General features: G+C 37.7%; 5 protein-coding genes across 5 annotated transcripts; 4 read left to right on the top strand and 1 right to left on the bottom strand.

Moving 5' to 3' along the window:
- Positions 1-919: 919 nt before the first annotated feature.
- LOC106306531 lies at positions 920-2313 on the top strand. Its single transcript, XM_013743184.1, has 5 exons — positions 920-977; positions 1093-1437; positions 1536-1562; positions 1756-1806; positions 1896-2313. The coding sequence occupies exons 1-5, from the start codon at positions 941-943 to the stop codon at positions 2219-2221; spliced, it is 786 nt and encodes a 261-aa protein (XP_013598638.1). The 5' UTR covers positions 920-940; the 3' UTR covers positions 2222-2313.
- A 2229-nt stretch (positions 2314-4542) lies between these two features.
- LOC106306530 (cysteine-rich receptor-like protein kinase 13) lies at positions 4543-7053 on the top strand. The gene is given in 8 exon segments (XM_013743183.1): positions 4543-4866; positions 4868-5394; positions 5474-5623; positions 5723-5838; positions 5973-6186; positions 6257-6494; positions 6583-6727; positions 6822-7053. Coding segments are annotated over 8 exon segments (1920 nt in total). The 5' UTR covers positions 4543-4564; the 3' UTR covers positions 7050-7053.
- A 2026-nt stretch (positions 7054-9079) lies between these two features.
- LOC106306533 lies at positions 9080-10516 on the top strand. Its single transcript, XM_013743186.1, has 4 exons — positions 9080-9210; positions 9320-9682; positions 9767-9805; positions 9908-10516. The coding sequence occupies exons 2-4, from the start codon at positions 9400-9402 to the stop codon at positions 10207-10209; spliced, it is 624 nt and encodes a 207-aa protein (XP_013598640.1). The 5' UTR covers positions 9080-9210; positions 9320-9399; the 3' UTR covers positions 10210-10516.
- Positions 10517-13794: 3278 nt separating this feature from the next.
- Positions 13795-14610, top strand: LOC106306534. The gene is made up of 3 exons (XM_013743187.1): positions 13795-14022; positions 14155-14190; positions 14279-14610. Exons 1-3 carry the CDS (start codon positions 13974-13976, stop codon positions 14608-14610), a joined length of 417 nt encoding a protein of 138 aa, XP_013598641.1. The 5' UTR covers positions 13795-13973.
- Positions 14611-14796: 186 nt separating this feature from the next.
- Positions 14797-17281, bottom strand: LOC106306532 (leukocyte receptor cluster member 1-like). Its single transcript, XM_013743185.1, has 3 exons — positions 16743-17281; positions 15813-16585; positions 14797-15040 (listed from the first exon to the last, which is right to left on the bottom strand). Exons 2-3 carry the CDS (start codon positions 16565-16567, stop codon positions 15034-15036), a joined length of 762 nt encoding a protein of 253 aa, XP_013598639.1. The 5' UTR covers positions 16568-16585; positions 16743-17281; the 3' UTR covers positions 14797-15033.
- Between the last annotated feature and the right edge of the window lie 247 nt (positions 17282-17528).

The raw sequence follows: 17528 nt of genomic DNA, 5'->3' as shown, positions 1-17528 counted from the left end.
CAGTGATCTCGTTGAAGTCTCCAATCATGAACCACGCTTCGCTTCGGTTTGTACTCATGCGTGACAATGTCACGATGTCTAACAACAGGGTCACCGTATACAAACGTCATAAAAATCACATGTCCTTCGAGACTGGTTTTAATATCAATCATGTGCGCGTCCGCATACAAGATAGTAACCGAAGGATCATCCATGTAAAAAAGTGCTAGGCCACCGCTTCGTCCACGAGGCTCAACGGTACAAACTTGATCATACCCATAAGAAACTTGTAAATTTTGGAGAACATAACGATTGTTTTTTGTCTCCGATAAAATAGAAATCTAGGTCGAAAACAGTGATATAACTTATCAAGATGTTCCTTCGTCAGGTCGGCTCCCACACCTTGACAGTTCCATGCCACTGTGTTCATCTTACAATTGTTTTTAGAGGTTAATATGTATACTGGACATAACAACACCAGTTAAAACTAATGTGATGATCCAAAACAAACTGCTGGTTAATATGGATACCACCCGTATGCTCTTTATCACTGAAATGAAAGACTTGCAAGCTCTTTTGCTGCTACCGTAGTATTTATCGGAGCTCCTTGAATATCCAATCTATTTGAAATGCTAGAGGAATGGGATGTAACCAAAAGATAAACATGATTTCACGACGTAGGCTTGTACATATGGGATCGGATCATACACTCTTTTTCTCCTTAATAATTACAAAAATAAAGAAAAAAGTTTCACAAATGGGGAGTCGAAGCGTGTCTAATTCTGATGCATTACGAAGTCGCAAATTGAAAGACGACAGCTCATTGCCTTGTCTTTGTTCGTTGCCTTCTCTTTCCTCTGAAACATAAAGGTCGAAAAAAACAGTGAGAGAGAAACCCTAAAGAACAGTCACCTTTAGAAATCTGAAACCTCACCGAAAACTTCTCTCTCGTTGTTGAAAAATGGTGGTCCCTCTTACCGTTGCTCCTCCATCTAGAGGTAAGATACTTCTCAACCATCCTCAAATCTCGTTCACGTTTTCACTTATACTATACTTTTTTTCTCAGTTTTGTTTTTTTCTGTCTTTGTGTATGTCTGTTTTGGTGTGGAGCAGAAGGGTTTTACGCGGTTAACAACCCGTTTCTCGTAAGCGGACCAAAAGGGTTCACAGAGTTCAAGATGCTTGAGAACGAGGACATGTTCATTCGGATTGACTTTCCCGGTGTTCCACAAGACAGCATAAAGGTTAGGATTGACCCGACGAAGAAGGCTGTGTCTATCACCGCGGACGCACCAAAAGAGCACAAACATGACTCTTCTCCTCGGAACTACGGCTCCGCTACAGGTCTCGTCTGTAAATGCTGCGAGATCTCCGGCTTGGTCTCACACATGTCGGACGGTGTTCTCAGGCTTCACCTCTCCAAGACCCGCGCCTCATCACAAAGCCCTTCATGCATCTGTATATTACTTTCAAACTATAATCCCTTTTTTTGGTTATTTAAATCAATATACTAAAGATTCTATATACTAAAAAAAATTTCAATTTATTTTCTACAGCGTTTCTTGGTGGCCCAGACCGAGAAGGTAACCTTTCACCACATTTTCCTTTATTATCTTTGATTTGTTTTTTATACAATTAATTATCTGATTTAATGGTTTATTAATTTATTATCTTGATTTTTTTTTTCTACAAGTCTTTTTCTCACAAACTTTTAAATATATATTCTTATTATACCCTAAATTAATTGTTACTTTTGTCTCTATTTTATGGTCAAAGATCGTTGTAGCACGGGTCCTCACACGTTTCCTCACGGCACGGATCCACATGGTATTTACATATGTTCTCTTTCTGCAAGCTTTTGAAATATGTCATTAAACCGTATGTGAAATATAATGAGTTTGGTTGTGGAAGCGCAGACCCGGAGTTAACCGGTCCGTTACTGGAGCCACACCCATGCGTGAACATAGGTTCGGATATGGCCTATGAGTGGAAGATTCTCTCAAACGGCGGTCTATACGTGCGTGTAGACATGCCGGGTGTTCCCAAGGATAGGTTCACCGTCTCCGTCGTGAACGGGAGAGTATCGGTGACTGGTGATGCTCCTGCCGTTGGCCTTGACTCTGGTGGCCGGTTCTACTCTGGTGAGGTGGCTATGCTCGAAAGTCAGGTCAGTATTCCTGGCCGTAAGATCAAGACCATTGCCAAGAACGGTGTGATCCGTTTGATCATCCCTCCCCTCTGATTTTAGTGATGAAAGTCATGAAACCATGTATGCTTCTGAGTTCTGATTCGTAGTTTAGTCTTGTGGACTTCTTCTTTGAAGGTTATGTCGTTATTTTGAGGGATATTTATGTCGCTTTATGTTTTTAATCAACTCTTGGATATGTTCCTTGGCTAAAAAATACAAACTTACTTTATCTATATTTTGAAAACTTTTAGTCTTACAGCTTTATAATCTCTTAAAATTAATTAACCACATGGCTGCAACATTTGATCTGCAACACAAATGTACGTTCTTTAATATAGGTAACTACAAGAACATCGTAGCATTTAAATTAAAACAGCAAATTATAAGCTTTTTAAATTGATTCATGAGAATTTTTACAGCAATGAAGTTTCAAATGCATCAATAATGGGTTGTTATGTGTTAAAAAAACGTCCCATGTATCATCCAACATTTTCGACAATTCATCTTCCCGTTGCCTTAGCAACCTGGATTTTTTTGTCGGAAGCACACACGATCAAGACTAACCAGCTGACATTTTGGAGTCAGGTCTTTTCTCTATGGATGGTGCAACAATTAGCAATTTGATCCTCGTTAAGGATCAATCTTGATGTTATGGATCCTGAGTGTTTTTATTTTTGGGCGTTAGAACTTCAATCCCCATACAATTCTTTCTCAAATTGAAATTTACTCTGTTTACTGATCTTGTTTCACAATTTCATTGTAGCTAGTAGTCTACAATACTGTAACGCTGATAAGATAGTTATATTATCTAAACCTTAAAAGTGAAAACTAGAATATAATAAAACTGAGACTTCAACGCTAATTTCTCTGTTTTACCTGTTTACTATGTTTATTGAGATCTAGAGCCTCGTTGTACACGCTCCATTACAGGTAGTAGCTAGTAGGTTTGGATGTAAATATTATGAACTCCATTGGACATGCTCTAAGGTTATCCTAACTTTGCTGATGTTCCGTTGAGACAAACATTGCACCTGTTTGACACTGACCATGTGAGATATATACGCAGTCAAAGTGTATGCGAAAACTCCATTAAATTTATGTATGAAATGTGAGATTATACTCAAATCAAAGTTTGTGAGAGAACCCTTATCACTTTTGATTTGAATTTTTGGCTCCAGAATATATGTATAATTTTTACCAAAAAAATATATGTATAATACTTTTTTGATCACTATATATGCCTAGTAGTGATCTTGAACAATATACCTCGTGATGTATAATAATTTTTTTGAACGGATTATATAGTTATAAACTCATAAGATAAACTATATTCATTAACTAGTGATAATCTATTTGTATATTCATCAATCTGGGAACGTGCTACACAAGTAATCGTTTATTAACCAATATAAAACCAGTCCAAAATCAGTTTACTTGCGAAACCAAAGACAGTGATACAATAGCCTAGTGGTCATCTGGACGTCTCAATCTGGGTCCAAGTAATTTTGACTTTTGCCACTTCAAAAAAAAAAGCTGACTTTTGACGCTAGGCCAAATTAAGGACCACTACCATAACCGATATGTTTGACGAATTGAAGATATAAAAATTCAGACAGAAGTGTTCCAAAAAAAAAAAAAAAAAAAAAAATTCAGACAGAAACTTCGAGTTCTGTTTAATTAGTAAGAGCACCCCCACTTGACAAAGTATTTTTTTATTATATTTTTTTTCTGTTTGATTTTTGTTTTAAAAAAAAAAAAAAAAAAAAATTAATCGGACCAATCGCGGGCCGCCACGTGCCGTGGGACCCGCACTACAGTGCGGTTCAATGAGAAGAGGTGGAGAGAGACAAGTTCATCACTATTCATTATTTTAATATTTTTTTTCTTTTTGGAATCTGTGTGAACCCCCCATAAGTTCACTAATGGGGGTGCTCTAAGAACTGACAAGACGCGTAAGCACTAAAACAAAAGATTTTGCCATAATCCTCAGGAGGATAAGAAAAACTACGTGAATGAAATGAACGCTTGATTGACGATTGTATAGTTTGAGTGATTAACATGTGCTATGTGCATGTATGCAAGTGGGTTCATTATTCACGTCTTCTTCTGCGGATGTCCTAGGTCATATACTCATAACAGGACTTAACTAAGATCCTACACACCTTCATGATTATCTGAAACGAAACTAATACTGTATGAACAGAAACATTTGACTTTGACGTTCGATTTTTTTTTTCTTTCTTTTTTGACGTTCGATTTTTTTTGTCCTTCGTTTAGTGACCGTATATCAGTTTTGAGGAATTCAACATTTAGAAACTCTCACAGAAACTTCCATTGCTTTTTAAATAGTGAAAACAGACAGATGCTTGAACACTAAGACAATATCTTGTAAGGAAAATGAAGCAGAGGAGTTCCTCACTAATCCTCTGTTTTGTTCTCATTGTTTCCTTTGTTGCTTCAGTTTCAGCACAAACGTGCGTACACAACGGGAAGAACTTCATACCCAACGGTACATATGACGCAAACCGCCGTCTCATCCTCTCCTCTCTTCCGTCCAATGCCGCGGCTCAAGATGGCTTCTACAGCGGTTCCATTGGACAAGAACCTAGCCGAGTCTACGCGGCAGGGATGTGCATCCCTGGAGCAGAAGCAAATGATTGTTCCGCTTGTATCAAATTAAAGGCGCATCTGACTGGTTGGTACAAGCGCGTATTACTGGGCACTTGATCCAACTCCTTGCCTTGTCCGTTACTCCAACAATTCTTTTTCAGGATCCGCAGGTTACTGGGAGATTGTACCTCAGTATTTGGTCATGAACACTGCAAATATCAACTCGAATATAACGGAGTTCAAGAAGATATGGGAAGGATTGATACATGGTATCATTGCTGCAGCTTCTGCGCAAAAAAACGGTTACAAAGCTGATGTTGCAGCCTTGACACCTTTCCAGAATATATACGCGTTGATGCAATGCACGCCGGATATTTCTTCTGGTGATTGTGATAATTGTTTAAGACAAAGCGTTATTGACTACCAATCATGTTGTGGAGAGAAGACAGGAGGCTATGTTATGCGGCCAATCTGCTTTTTTCGGTGGCAGTTGTTAACATTCTCTAAGGCTTTTGGTAACATTACGTTGGCTCCTCCTTCCCCTCCTCCTTCTCCTCCTCCTCTGCTGCAACGTCAACCATCTTCTGCTAGCGACCAGGCCAAAAAGACAGACACTGGTAAGTCCTTGCAAAGTTATATTCACAAGAACCTGTCCAAAGATTCAAAGTTTATATGGTTTATATTGTACTTGTACAGGCAGCAGAAATATCTCACTGAGAACTATTATAGCAATAGTTGTTGCTGTTATTGTATTCATCATCATTATCATTATCATTATCGTCGTTGTTTTTGCTCGCCGGTCTGCTCGAAGGGTAAAATCAGACCAACAAGTTGAGTTTAATCAAAGTGAGTGTTGTTCTTTTGTTTAATCATAGCAACAACAACTACATGTATATTATATATATAGTCCATGTAACTAATTAAAACCCTTTATTACAACTGTAGCTGGTATCACAACTGTACGCTCCCTACAATTCGATTTCAAGACAATTGAAGTTGCAACAAATAATTTTTCAGAGCGCAATAAAATTGGCCGAGGTGGATTTGGAGATGTTTTCAAGGTATTTTTTTCTTTAACTATTTGGTGCTTATCTTGAAAACTCGTATTTATATAAATCAAAAGTAATCTATAAAATCTTGTATTTACATAAATCAAAGTAATCTGATCATATTGTCTCATTGATGTTACTTGTAGGGTACATTAATGCCTGGTGGAAGAGACGTTGCAGTAAAAAGGTTGTCAAGAACTTCGGAACAAGGCGAGAAAGAGTTCAAGAATGAGGTTATTGTTATCGCAAAACTTCAGCATGGAAACCTTGTTAGACTTCTCGGTTATTCTGTCAAAGGAGAAGAAAGAGTACTCGTCTATGAGTTTGTGCCTAACAAAAGTCTCGACTCTTTCCTCTCTGGTAAGAAACAAATGATGAAATTGTGTTCTCTATCTCATTGTCTAATGGGGTCCATATGAGAGATGTGCAGACCCAATAAAGCAAGCTCAGTTAAGCTGGACAAAACGGTTCAACATAATCATGGGAATCGCTAGAGGGATACTATATCTTCATCAAGATTCAAGGCCCAAAATCATACATGGTGACCTCAAAGCAGATTACATACTCTTGGAAGCTGATATGAACCCGAAGATTTCTGACTTTGGGACGGCAAGGATCTTTGGTATTGGCCAAACTAGTTCTATCACTGAAAGGATATTTGGAACTGAGTAAGATACGCTTTATTACCATTTTATAACTTTATGAGTACTGGTTCCTTTTTGAACATCACCGATATCTACACAATTAATATTGCAGAGGTTACATGCCCCCAGAGTATAGGTGCGAGGGGATATTCTCAGTGAAAACGGATGTGTATAGCTTCGGGGTCTTAGTTCTTGAGATTATATGCGGAAAGAAGAATAGGAGCTTCTATTCCCCGGGTCCAGATTTGGTCACATACGTGAGTACCTGAAGTAGAAGTCTAGAACATTTATATTAGCTAAAACGTCCATGTAACTATAAGTTATTTATTTAATGATTAAATTATTTTACAGGCCTGGAGGTTGTGGAGAGAGGAGACACCATTAAAACTCGTGGATCAAACCATTTTAGAGAATTTTCCAGCAGAAGAAGTGACAAGATGCATCCACGTCGCGCTGCTTTGTGTTCAACACGAACCAACAGACCGTCCCCATGTGTCAACAATCGTGTCGATGCTCACTAGCACTACCATCATTTCACATGTTCCTCAAACACCTGGATCGCTGGATTCTTTATACTAGGTACCCCAAACAATCTACAATCATGAAATCCAACTCTCAAACTACCAATGATGGAACTTGATCTCGTTCCCTTGAGAGACATTGGAACTGTTTTACGTTAAACCATGTTTCAAGTATTTCAGTTATTCAAAAGTTATTTACATGAGAATTTGTTAACTTATCACAGTTATGTACACTATTTTAATTCATGGTTATGAAATCATATGCATGAAACTAGTCTTGGGAATTTTGTTTTTTTTTCTTTCTGTTTTGGTTCTAGAGGCTTAAGATCTGTTCGCGTATTTAGAAAATTTGGTTCGCTTATTTCGGTTTCACGGTTGATTCGGATTAAAAAATTTGAAAATTAAAAAAAAAAATTCCGATTAAATGTTAGTTTTCTTTAATACCAAAAAAATATGGACCAAAATACTTGAAACTATGTTGTTAGTTATTGTTATCTAAAGAACATAATGCTTAGTCTATTCAATTTTACCTAAGTTTTCTGGAAATCTTTTTCGTTTTTTTTATCCATTATTAGTGATTTTGACTCATCTTTGGGCAATGTCAAATTCAAGTTAGTAATCATAATGTGAACTCAATTTTTTTCTTTCCATTCTGAGCCATTCTTAGAAGTTAGTTCCGGTAAGGGCCAAAATATAAGATACCGTAGATATAAACTTTCCAACAAAAAAACAACTATAGTTTTGAAATACAACAAATTTAAACTAGGCTTTTAAACATAATCAACACATACTTACATCACGAATACATATGCCAAAAAATTATGATGTTCATATGAGTAGCAACCATATTTTCATCATATAACCATGGTATTCAAAAACATATATGAGTGTGAATTACTTAAATTAAGTCATCTATGGATATACTTAGTCTAAGTCTAGATTTTGCTCAAAAAAAGTCTAATTCTAGATAATAAAAAATTCTATAAATTATTTGATTATATTTTTGAACCGTTTTCTAAAACCTTCAACACAAAAGTTCTAACACAAAAGTCTCCTTTTCGTTTTGTTATATGCTTTTCAATAAAGCTGTCGTTAGTTTTTTCTTTCTTAGTTTGGGGTACAATACAATTTACACTGCTCTAAAAAGTGGCGCAGAAGAATCCAACCTAGGAATATGGTCATGAATATTGTACTAGGTATGGATTTTTGATCCGATGTATCTAATTGAATGTAAAGAGTTTCTAAGCCTTTACGAAAATTGCATCTGGGACATTGAATTTTCGAAGGCCCATTGAGCCCAAGCACACAGTGTTTTGACAATTATAAGCCCATACAATAACTGAATCAGATGGACGGTTAAAATTTCCTTTGAAGTATCAGCTTGGAGTGACATCCATACCTTCCGCCTATATAGTCCAACAACACGAGAGAGAGAAAATAGAAACTGAGAAGAAATCATTAGTAGCATTTGGGTTTTGTGTATTTTTTAAAAAGTCTCTTTTGAGTGTTTTCTTCACAAATTTTCAAATGGGTTCTGAGTAATTCCTCAAATAGTTGAAATCTATTCTAATATATTTTTCTCCATAGTTTTTTTTTTTGAACTAGTAGAATTCTCGGCTGTGCATTTTTTCCATAGGTTTTGGAAATGGTTTTGTGTAAATTTTCAAGCAAAGATTAGAGAGCTTTCGTATATTTTTGACATATTTTTTAGCAAAGATTAAATTTTTCATAGTTTTCAAAAAGGGTTTTGACTTTTCAGTACTATTTGCAAGGCAGGCTCATCTTGGTCTACAAGAAGCGCTTCACGCTCCATAGATTTGAAATGGGTTAGAGTAATTTCTAAAAACGTTCAAATCTTTTAGAATGTTTTTTCCCATAGCTTATGAAAATGGGGTTTGTGTAATATTTTCAAGCTAATATTACATCTTCCATGTATTTTGCATAGATTTTCAAAATGGGCAAGTATAATTTTTTTTTAAAGTCTAAATCTTTTGGGTGCATGCATTTTTTTTTTTTTGCTAAATAAAAATGTGTTTTCATCTCTTTGCCGGGAACCCAAGCAATGTAAATAGTCCATCCCATCGCGAATCGAACCCGGGTGGCGGAAGTTACAGCCGCAACCCCTTTACCACCAGAGCTGACTCGTTATTTCACAGGCTCCTAGCTCGTTGAATCATGGTGCGCTTCTACCCTGCTACTCATCTCCCCCATTCTAGCGGGTATTATATATCTTCTGAACCAAGCTCAAATCTCTCTCTCATATTTTTTTTTCAATATTTACGTTAGTTAATTAATTCGCTTATTTCTTTTCGATGTTGATTGGAGCAGAAGGATTTTACGCTATTAACAACCCATTTCAGACAAACGGGCCAAAATGGTTCAGCGAAATCAAATGGCTTGATTTTGACATGTACCTGAGGATGGACTTGCCGGGGGTCGGATCAGATCCAGATGTCGTTGATATTTCCGTTGACGACTCAAAGAAAGGTGTGACTATCAAAGCCTTGGCGCCATGTCTCAACATAAATGACTCCTTCCCCCGCAGCTACTATACCTACATCGGTCTCGGTTGCCATTGCTGCGAGATATCTAGCGTCGACAACCCTCAAGTAACCGACGGGGTTCTCAGGCAAATCCTCTCCACGACCCCAATCAAAGGCGACGACGGGGCTCCAGGCTCTCCCCCAGAAGGTCTGCTCTTTTTACATTTCGTTTCTCTAACATTACTTTTACAAGTCATCAAGTCTGAAAGTGTTCTTTGCTTTTGTGGTGAAGAAATCCACAGCCTCCTTTTCCTTGGCACGGATCCCTATGGTAATTTATTAAAATTATTTTACTGCATTAATATATATATATATTAGTTTCAGTTTCGGTGTCTAAACGGGAATATTTGTTCTTGTGATATGTGTGGAGCAGACCCGGAGTCAACGGGCAAGATACTGCAACCACACCCAGGCTTGAGCGAAGGACCGGCTAGTGCTTATGAGTACAAACAGCTCCTAGACGGCAGCGTATACGTTCGTTTAGACATGCCTGGCGTTTCCGACGTTGACATCAATGTGGACTTCGTGAATTATAGACTGATTGTGGTTGGTGACGCTCCTACCGTTAGCCACGACTCAGGTGGTCTGTCGTATTCTGCTGTCGCGGCTCAGTTCGGCTATAATATTCATGTTCGTTTGATAAACGCTGAGATCAGCGGCAGCGGAAAACAATAAAGCTACAACGAAAACAAATTTAATGGTGCTGAAACTAAAAGCAATCGCCGCTGGACTATCGGAGTTAAGAAAATAGAGATGTAACTGCCGCAGAAATTTTCCGCGTCAGATTTGCTGGCTTCAACTTACCGCAGCGACTGAATAAACAATTCGGTGTTGACTAACCTGTGTTGTATTCGCGGAGTTTATAGTGCAATTTCGAATCGCCACCGCTTGCCGCCGCGTTTTGTAAACGAACAGGGCTAATATCTTTCCAATTAACCCTCCTAGGGTGGAGCACAACGTCGATAACGGTGTGGTTCGCCTCTTCATCCATCCAACTTGATTTCATTACGAAAACACGTTTGTGTTACGTAATTAGTTCCATATTCCGCAGAAGATCTCGGGATTATGTCGTCTTTTAATGTTTTCATCATTATGTTCCAAAATACGAATATATAACGTATTTTTAACTAATTAATAATAAAAGATTCCACCAATAAAAGACTGATGTGTCACAGTAGCACAATGGTGGATTGTTTAATGGTATTACGTACACACTCACCAAGATATCAAGGTAACCGAAATCAGAAGTTGAAACTCAAATGTCGTTGCTAAGCATGTTGCTGATTCAAAACTCGAAAGAAAGAGTAGAAGATAATTCAAATACTTTTTTATCTTCTGAAATATCCGATAATAATGTAATTCAAATCTTATATTTTGTTACTCTTGAAAGATCAGATTTACTCATCAAAATTTCGTACTCAAACTCAAGTTTCGGAATGATGTACTGACATAGCAATTAAAGCAATTTCACATATTTAATGTGAAGCATCGCAATACTACAATATTCTTGTCGATGAATAGACTTTTTTTTTTGATAATCAAGAATAGACTTTTTACTATATATATAGCATCGGTCTGGCTGGCAACACATGGAAGAATCCATTCAAGCGACAAGACTAAGAAGAAGATTGCTAGAAGATGATAAGGGATCGATCGAAGAAGGGAATATATAAACAATATTCTTCTCCAAGAAGGCGATCATATGATACAAACGAATCTTACCGAAATATTTTATATGCAGACATTACAGGAGTAGTCCTAATAGTGAAAGGGAATTAACATTATTGCTTTTCTTTTCTACAATTCACTTTTAGGCGCATAATTTTTCTTTGGACCAAAACTATATGTTATATATGTAGCGTGCATCTCTTATTATGTGTGAATGACTCAGGTTTTACCTATGACATTGACATAGAAAGGGCATGCCCAAATTGTGTGTAGACCTATTAAAAGACAAACTTTTTCTTTCTCATAGAATGAATTCATTCACTTTTGACATGGATATACATCAGTAGTGCATTATAAATATTTGTATATTAATTTGTATTTCTTTAAAAAAAAATTAACTAGATAAGAAAACATCCATAACACAGTCGTATGTCTTTCGACAATGCATCGATGCCAACGTCTCATAATAGTTGTTGTTAGGTAACTTTTTCTTAATTTGGGGTACATTACAAATTACACGGCTCTAAAAAGTCAGTATATTTTTTACAAATTTCATATTACCCCTTATGTCAATGGCGCAGAGGTCAAAAGTATATATTCTCCAATCCACAATTACGCACATAAATTATATTTGACTGGAACTATATATATGTTAAGTACGTACATTTATAAGGTAACCGCGTAGAAACCCACAATGTCTTAAAAGCTACATATATTTTCGTCGAAATTACCTCTAAATAGTTTTGTACATGACTTTTTTATGGTTTGATAAATCATATATATTTAGGTATATATATTTCATATCAGATTTTGTGTCGCAGGATACGTGTGAATAATCCAGATTTTTATATATGAGATGGGAATGCGATGCGAGAATTGCATGTATATGATCCCAACATAGAAAATATATATAACGTTTTGAAATTTTTCTCTTTTAAAAGGTATACTATAATTGCTTTTATTACCTCCTTTCTTAACAACCCTGAGATCAGATCTAAAAGCATCAGCATCAGAGGTTCAAGAGAGAAGTTCTCGCACATCCCAAAAAAAATAATATTATAATAATAAAAGTTGGTGAACTCGTCTCGTCATGCTCCTTCCGCATAAACCCGGATCGTTACTTTTTAGTGGACCCCACGTCACGTGGCGGCCCGCTATTGATCAGGTTTTTTTATTTTTTTTTTAAATATAAAAAAAAATATAATAATAAAAAAATCAAATTGTGAACCCCAATCGGGGTTCATTAATGCGCTTGCTCTAACCTATATTGATCTATTTTCAGTAGAAACGTAAGTTATTGACAGCAGTAAGAGTTACAGTTACTTATTTGGATAAACAACTAAGGCTAAAAGACAAACTATATTTGAATTAATTGATTTTAGGCATGGATACACATCAGTCGTGCATTATAGATATATCCATATTAATTGAATTTCTTAGATTCTTTTTTTTTTTCATTAGATAGGAAAACATTCCAAAACGATCATCGATTGTCAACAATGTATCAATGCCAGTACTTCATAATAGTTGTCATTAGGTATCTTTTTCTTACTTTAGGGTACAATAGCAAGTAATGGCCAAGAGGTTAATTATATGAATCCGACCTAGGAATATAGCCATGAATATTCTACTAGCTATGAATATTTGATTCGATGAATCTAATTGAATATCGAGAGTTTTCTTTGCCTTTGTGAGAAATTGCATCAGGGAGCATCTGAAACATTAAATTTTGTTGGCCCATTGAGCCCAAGCACATAATGTTTTGATAATCATAGGCCCATACAATAATAGAATCAGATGGACGGCTGAGATTTCTTTTGACTTATCAGCTAGTAAAGTAAGCTTTGGAGAGACTTTCTCTACCTTCTGCCTATAAATATTCTAAAACACAGAGAAAATCAGATAAACTGAGAAGAAAGAAACCTTTGGTAGCAGCAGATAAAAGGCAAGCTCTTCTTGGTTTCACTTGGTTTTTGTTGATTTTTTTAAAATGTATATGTTTTGAACATTCTCTTCATAGATTTTCAAATAGCTAGGTTCGAGTAATTTCTTTTAAAAAAATCAAATCTTTTTGAAGGATTTTTCCCATTGGTTTTGAAAATGGGTTTGTATCATATTTTCAAGCTAATATTAGATCTTTCGTATATATTTCGTAGGTTTTCAAAATGGGTTTGCTTTAATTTCTTAAGAAAAGTATATATAAATCTTTTGAGTTCATGCATATTTCCACAGGTTTACGTAACCCTAATTAACTAGCTCTAGATTTCAAAACTTGCAGTAACTTTGGCTCCAAGCTCTCGTTGAATCATGTTGTTGATCTTCCCTGCTTATCCTTTCCCCCATACTTTCGGTATTATCTTCTGAAACAAAGCTCATATCTCTCTTTCACATTTTTTTCTCCCTTTACGTACGTAGCCGATCCAGTTCGTTCCTTTTCTTTTCAATGTTGATTGTAGCAGAAGGGTATTACGCTACCAACAACCCATTTCAGACAAATGGGCCAAAAGGATTCACCGAAAGCAAGATGATTGGGCTCAGGAAATTGTTCGTGAGGACTGATTTACCAGGGGTTGGACAAGGTGACTATACTGCTTCCATTGACGAGTCAAAAAAATCTGTGACTATCAGAACCTTGCCGCCACCTCCCGGCATAAATATCGCATTTCCCCCCCCGCATATACAAAACCACTACTCATCTCAAGTGCGATTGCTGCGAGATAGGGAGTATCACCCATCAAGTATCCGACGGCGTTCTCAGACTAGTCATCACCATGACCCCCATCAACAATCAAGATCAGATCCCTAATGACCAAGAAGAAGGTATAGGGTTTTTTCTTGATCTGCTCTTTTCACATTTCGTATCTCAACATTACGTTTAATTTAACAAGTCTTTCGCGATAGTTATCAACTCTTTAAATTTTCACCTCTATATTTGTTTTTTCTTGGTCATAGCTCGCCACAGATTTCTCCATGACACGGACAATTATGGTAATTTTTTTTTTTTTTAATTGCATTATATAGTGGTCAGTTTCAGAGTGTCAATGGGAATTTTGTTGTTCTGATATGTGTGGAGCAGCCGCGGAGTTTACGGGTCCTATACTGCTGGTACACCCAGACTTGTTGACCGAAGGTTTGCGTATGGCTTATGCGTACAAGCAGCTCCAAGACGGCAGCGCACATGTGAGTTTAGACATGCCTGGCGTTCCCAAAGGTGACTTCACTGCCGAAATCGAGAATGGGAGAGTGATTGTGACTGGTCGAGCTCCTGCCGTTAGCCACGACTCAAATGGTCGGTTCTACTCTGCTGTCGCGGCTACGATCTCCACTCCTACCGGCACAAACCCTCTTTTTACGGTGGAGGGCGGCCCGGAGAACGGTGTCTTGCGCCTCAACATCCGTCCAGGTTGATTCCATGATGAAACCTTCGTGTTTCTTAGTTCCATATTCCGCAGAAGATCTCGGGATTATGTCCTTTTTTATAAATGTTTTTCATCATCAGTACGTTTCAAAGACGCATATATAACGTATTATTAATGAATAATTTATGAATTATGACCCTATCATTCTCCGAGTGGTCTATCAAATTGCAAAGAATAGTTACTAATATATTTTTGCAACGAGTACACTGAAGTTTTGAGGGCAATTAACTCTTTGAGCAGGAAGCAAATAATAAAAGATTTCACCAATAAACTCACCACACATCCTTTCCACTTTTCTATCTGTTGAAACATCTCTCTATACATGGATAGATGACGAAAAGAGGCTTACATAATGTGAAACTGTCTTCGAATCTCTCTGCAACACGTCTTCTTTGTCATCCTTGTGATTTAATCACCGCCTGAATGCATTTCACACACTAATTTATTTCCGAGAATTCACTTTTGTACTCTTCTTCGTGATGGTGACCATAAGTTTGGTGAGTTAAAAAGACGAGGTTCTGTTTTTGTTTTTTAAATTATCAATGAGGGAAGTATTGAAGACAAGGAGTTGGACAAACAGCAGCTTCTGTACAGACTTAAAGTAACAAGCACGACAAAAACTAGCGGTGTCATACGGCCCTCAACGAATTTAGGATAGGACAATAGACTGTCATGTCTATAAAACGCATTCTAAACTATCTACCATGAATATATAAGCACAAATGGAGTAATATTCAATTGCCAGGTTCACGATCGTGGTCTATTAATACTTTTAGAGCAGGGAGCAAATGAAGGTTTCCATTCCATTTTTCTCTCTGTTGAAACAGCTCTTCACACTTTACACATATAGGTAGATGACAAATGGAGTTATAAAATGTGAAACATGCAAGTTTTCTATCACATTCAGCTACCAAAACAGTTCTCCAACCCAATGTTGACACACATAGTTCCAACTTCGAAGTCTAAATGCTACCATGAAACTAACAAACAACCATGCTTCTCTAAACTTCAAAATAAGCTTTGTATCTAGCAACTGGTAAATTATTATCACACTCCAAACTATCTACCATGACTCTATCAACACAAATGAAGTACAAGCTTTAAGTTTTGGTACTAATTTGATCATAAAGCGTGAATTAATATATAAGTATACACTTGGTGATAAAAAAGATGAAGAAGAAGCTCTCTCACCTACGTGAAAAGCCACCGCTTCTCTGGCTCTGTTTCATGAAAAGGGCTCTCTCTCTTTCCTTCTCAACTCTCTCCCTCTTCAACCGCTCTTCCCTCAGCTCCTTCAAGCTCTTCTTCCCACTCTTCTTCTTAGACTCACTTCTACGTCCACCATCATCATCATCCTCCTCACCGCCACAACCAACTCTATCTTCATACTTACGCTTGTTCTCAACGTACCAAGGAAGCTTCACTCCTTTACCAGCAACACCATACCCCAATCTATACTTCTCCTCATCTGGATCCCCCGCCCTCGCAGCAGCATCTTTCGCAGAGGCTCTCGCAGTTGCAGCAGCTTCTTTCCTCATCTTCTTCCTCCTGTGATCTTCCTCCTCCCCAGGCTTATCACCATCCTTCTTCGGCAGCTCGATGGGATCGAAGATCTTGATCCCTTCGAAGAGATTGATGTGACCAGTCTTAGGCTCCTCCGGTTCAACAATCTTCGCGGAGGTGGAAGCAGGAGCAGTAGCAGGAGCAGGAGCGGCGTCTTTACCTTTCTCCGCCTCGGGAGAAGGTCGTTTGAGAGGAGCTAAGCCGCGGACGTTGCGGAGAACCTCGAGACGAGACTGGGCGTCTCGTTTCCTGGCTTCCTCGCGCTGAATCTGAGCTTCCTTGGCGGCGGCTTCCTCGTCTTTGCGGACTTTCTCTCTGTTGTCGAAGTTGTAGACGTTCCACCGCTTCTGCGGGAGGATGTTCAAACCACCGTGGCCTCCCATGGCTTACAGCTGAATCAACTGCAAAAATCGAATTCGGATTGTTCAAATCGGTGAATTCCGAAACCCTAATCTCGGGAGGAGCAAAAGATGAAGATCTCGTAAAACTAAATTAGATATGATGAAACCTTCAAAGCGAATTTAAGAATAATCGAATCGATAAGGAAAATTCGATTACCAGAATATTAACGCCGGCGAGCTTGATCGGAAGGAGAGTGCGACGATGACGTTCGCGAGAAATTGGATTTTTTTGGAATAAGTAGAGAGTTTTATATTATTTTTTACTTTAAGGCCCATTGGGCCAGATATGATATTTTGACAATTGTGTAACCCAATAGAGCTCCGCATGTGGGGGCAGTTTGTCCCTCCTATGCTTTTGCTTTTTTGGTAGCACTTGATTAACACATGTAAACCCCAACGATTCTCATGTCAAAGCACACAGTGGCCCATGTATGTTAAAAATATTTGACATTAAGCTGCCACAACTGCATCTAATTTCTGTAAATATCTCGGAGAGGCGATCCATGTATGGTTCAGAAGATCCATATATAAATTAGATACAGCTCACTTACATGAATCTTTTTTTTGGCATGTTATTATTAATATGTGCAGAGAATAGATCTCTTTTCGGACCAACGGTTGTCTTCAAGTAGCCATGTCAAGCTCCGGAGCTGGCAGTGGGAAGACATGATCGGACGAACTTAAACGGGCCTTCAGTACACAAATATTTATTTGTATCAAGTCCATTTAAAAGCAACACGCTCAATTGAATTCCACCAGTATTTACCCTTCCGTATTCTTCTTCATAACCCGCTAGGTAAGGGGTAAATATGTCATATCATGCAGCAACGTGATCCCGTCATATGCGGTGCTTCTTCTTTATCCTTTTTCGTAGGCAATATTAACATGCACAGCTTCCTCGTACACCGTCAGTAATATGGACGGCTGTGATTTATCTCTTGGT

The sequence above is a fragment of the Brassica oleracea genome, chromosome C7, assembly GCF_000695525.1.
Source record: "Brassica oleracea var. oleracea cultivar TO1000 chromosome C7, BOL, whole genome shotgun sequence".
NCBI lineage: Eukaryota > Viridiplantae > Streptophyta > Magnoliopsida > Brassicales > Brassicaceae > Brassica > Brassica oleracea.
This window is presented reverse-complemented; position numbering and strand designations above follow the sequence as displayed.

What these genes read in the sequence shown, in the direction of transcription:
- LOC106306531 (XM_013743184.1), top strand. Translation starts at nt 941, where the DNA reads ATGGTGGTCCCTCTTACCGTTGCTCCTCCATCTAGAG. An exon ending in TGGTGGCCCAGACCGAGAAG is followed by an intron (nt 1,563 to 1,755) that starts GTAACCTTTCAC and finishes TTATGGTCAAAG; the next exon opens with ATCGTTGTAGCACGGGTCCT. An exon ending in TCACGGCACGGATCCACATG is followed by an intron (nt 1,807 to 1,895) that starts GTATTTACATAT and finishes GTGGAAGCGCAG; the next exon opens with ACCCGGAGTTAACCGGTCCG.
- LOC106306533 (XM_013743186.1), top strand. Translation starts at nt 9,400, where the DNA reads ATGTACCTGAGGATGGACTTGCCGGGGGTCGGATCAGATCCAGATGTC. An exon ending in TCCAGGCTCTCCCCCAGAAG is followed by an intron (nt 9,683 to 9,766) that starts GTCTGCTCTTTT and finishes TTTGTGGTGAAG; the next exon opens with AAATCCACAGCCTCCTTTTC. An exon ending in CCTTGGCACGGATCCCTATG is followed by an intron (nt 9,806 to 9,907) that starts GTAATTTATTAA and finishes TGTGTGGAGCAG; the next exon opens with ACCCGGAGTCAACGGGCAAG.
- LOC106306534 (XM_013743187.1), top strand. Translation starts at nt 13,974, where the DNA reads ATGACCCCCATCAACAATCAAGATCAGATCCCTAATGACCAAGAAGAA. An exon ending in CCCTAATGACCAAGAAGAAG is followed by an intron (nt 14,023 to 14,154) that starts GTATAGGGTTTT and finishes TCTTGGTCATAG; the next exon opens with CTCGCCACAGATTTCTCCAT. An exon ending in CCATGACACGGACAATTATG is followed by an intron (nt 14,191 to 14,278) that starts GTAATTTTTTTT and finishes TGTGTGGAGCAG; the next exon opens with CCGCGGAGTTTACGGGTCCT.
- LOC106306532 (XM_013743185.1), bottom strand. Translation starts at nt 16,567, where the DNA reads ATGGGAGGCCACGGTGGTTTGAACATCCTCCCGCAGAAGCGGTGGAAC.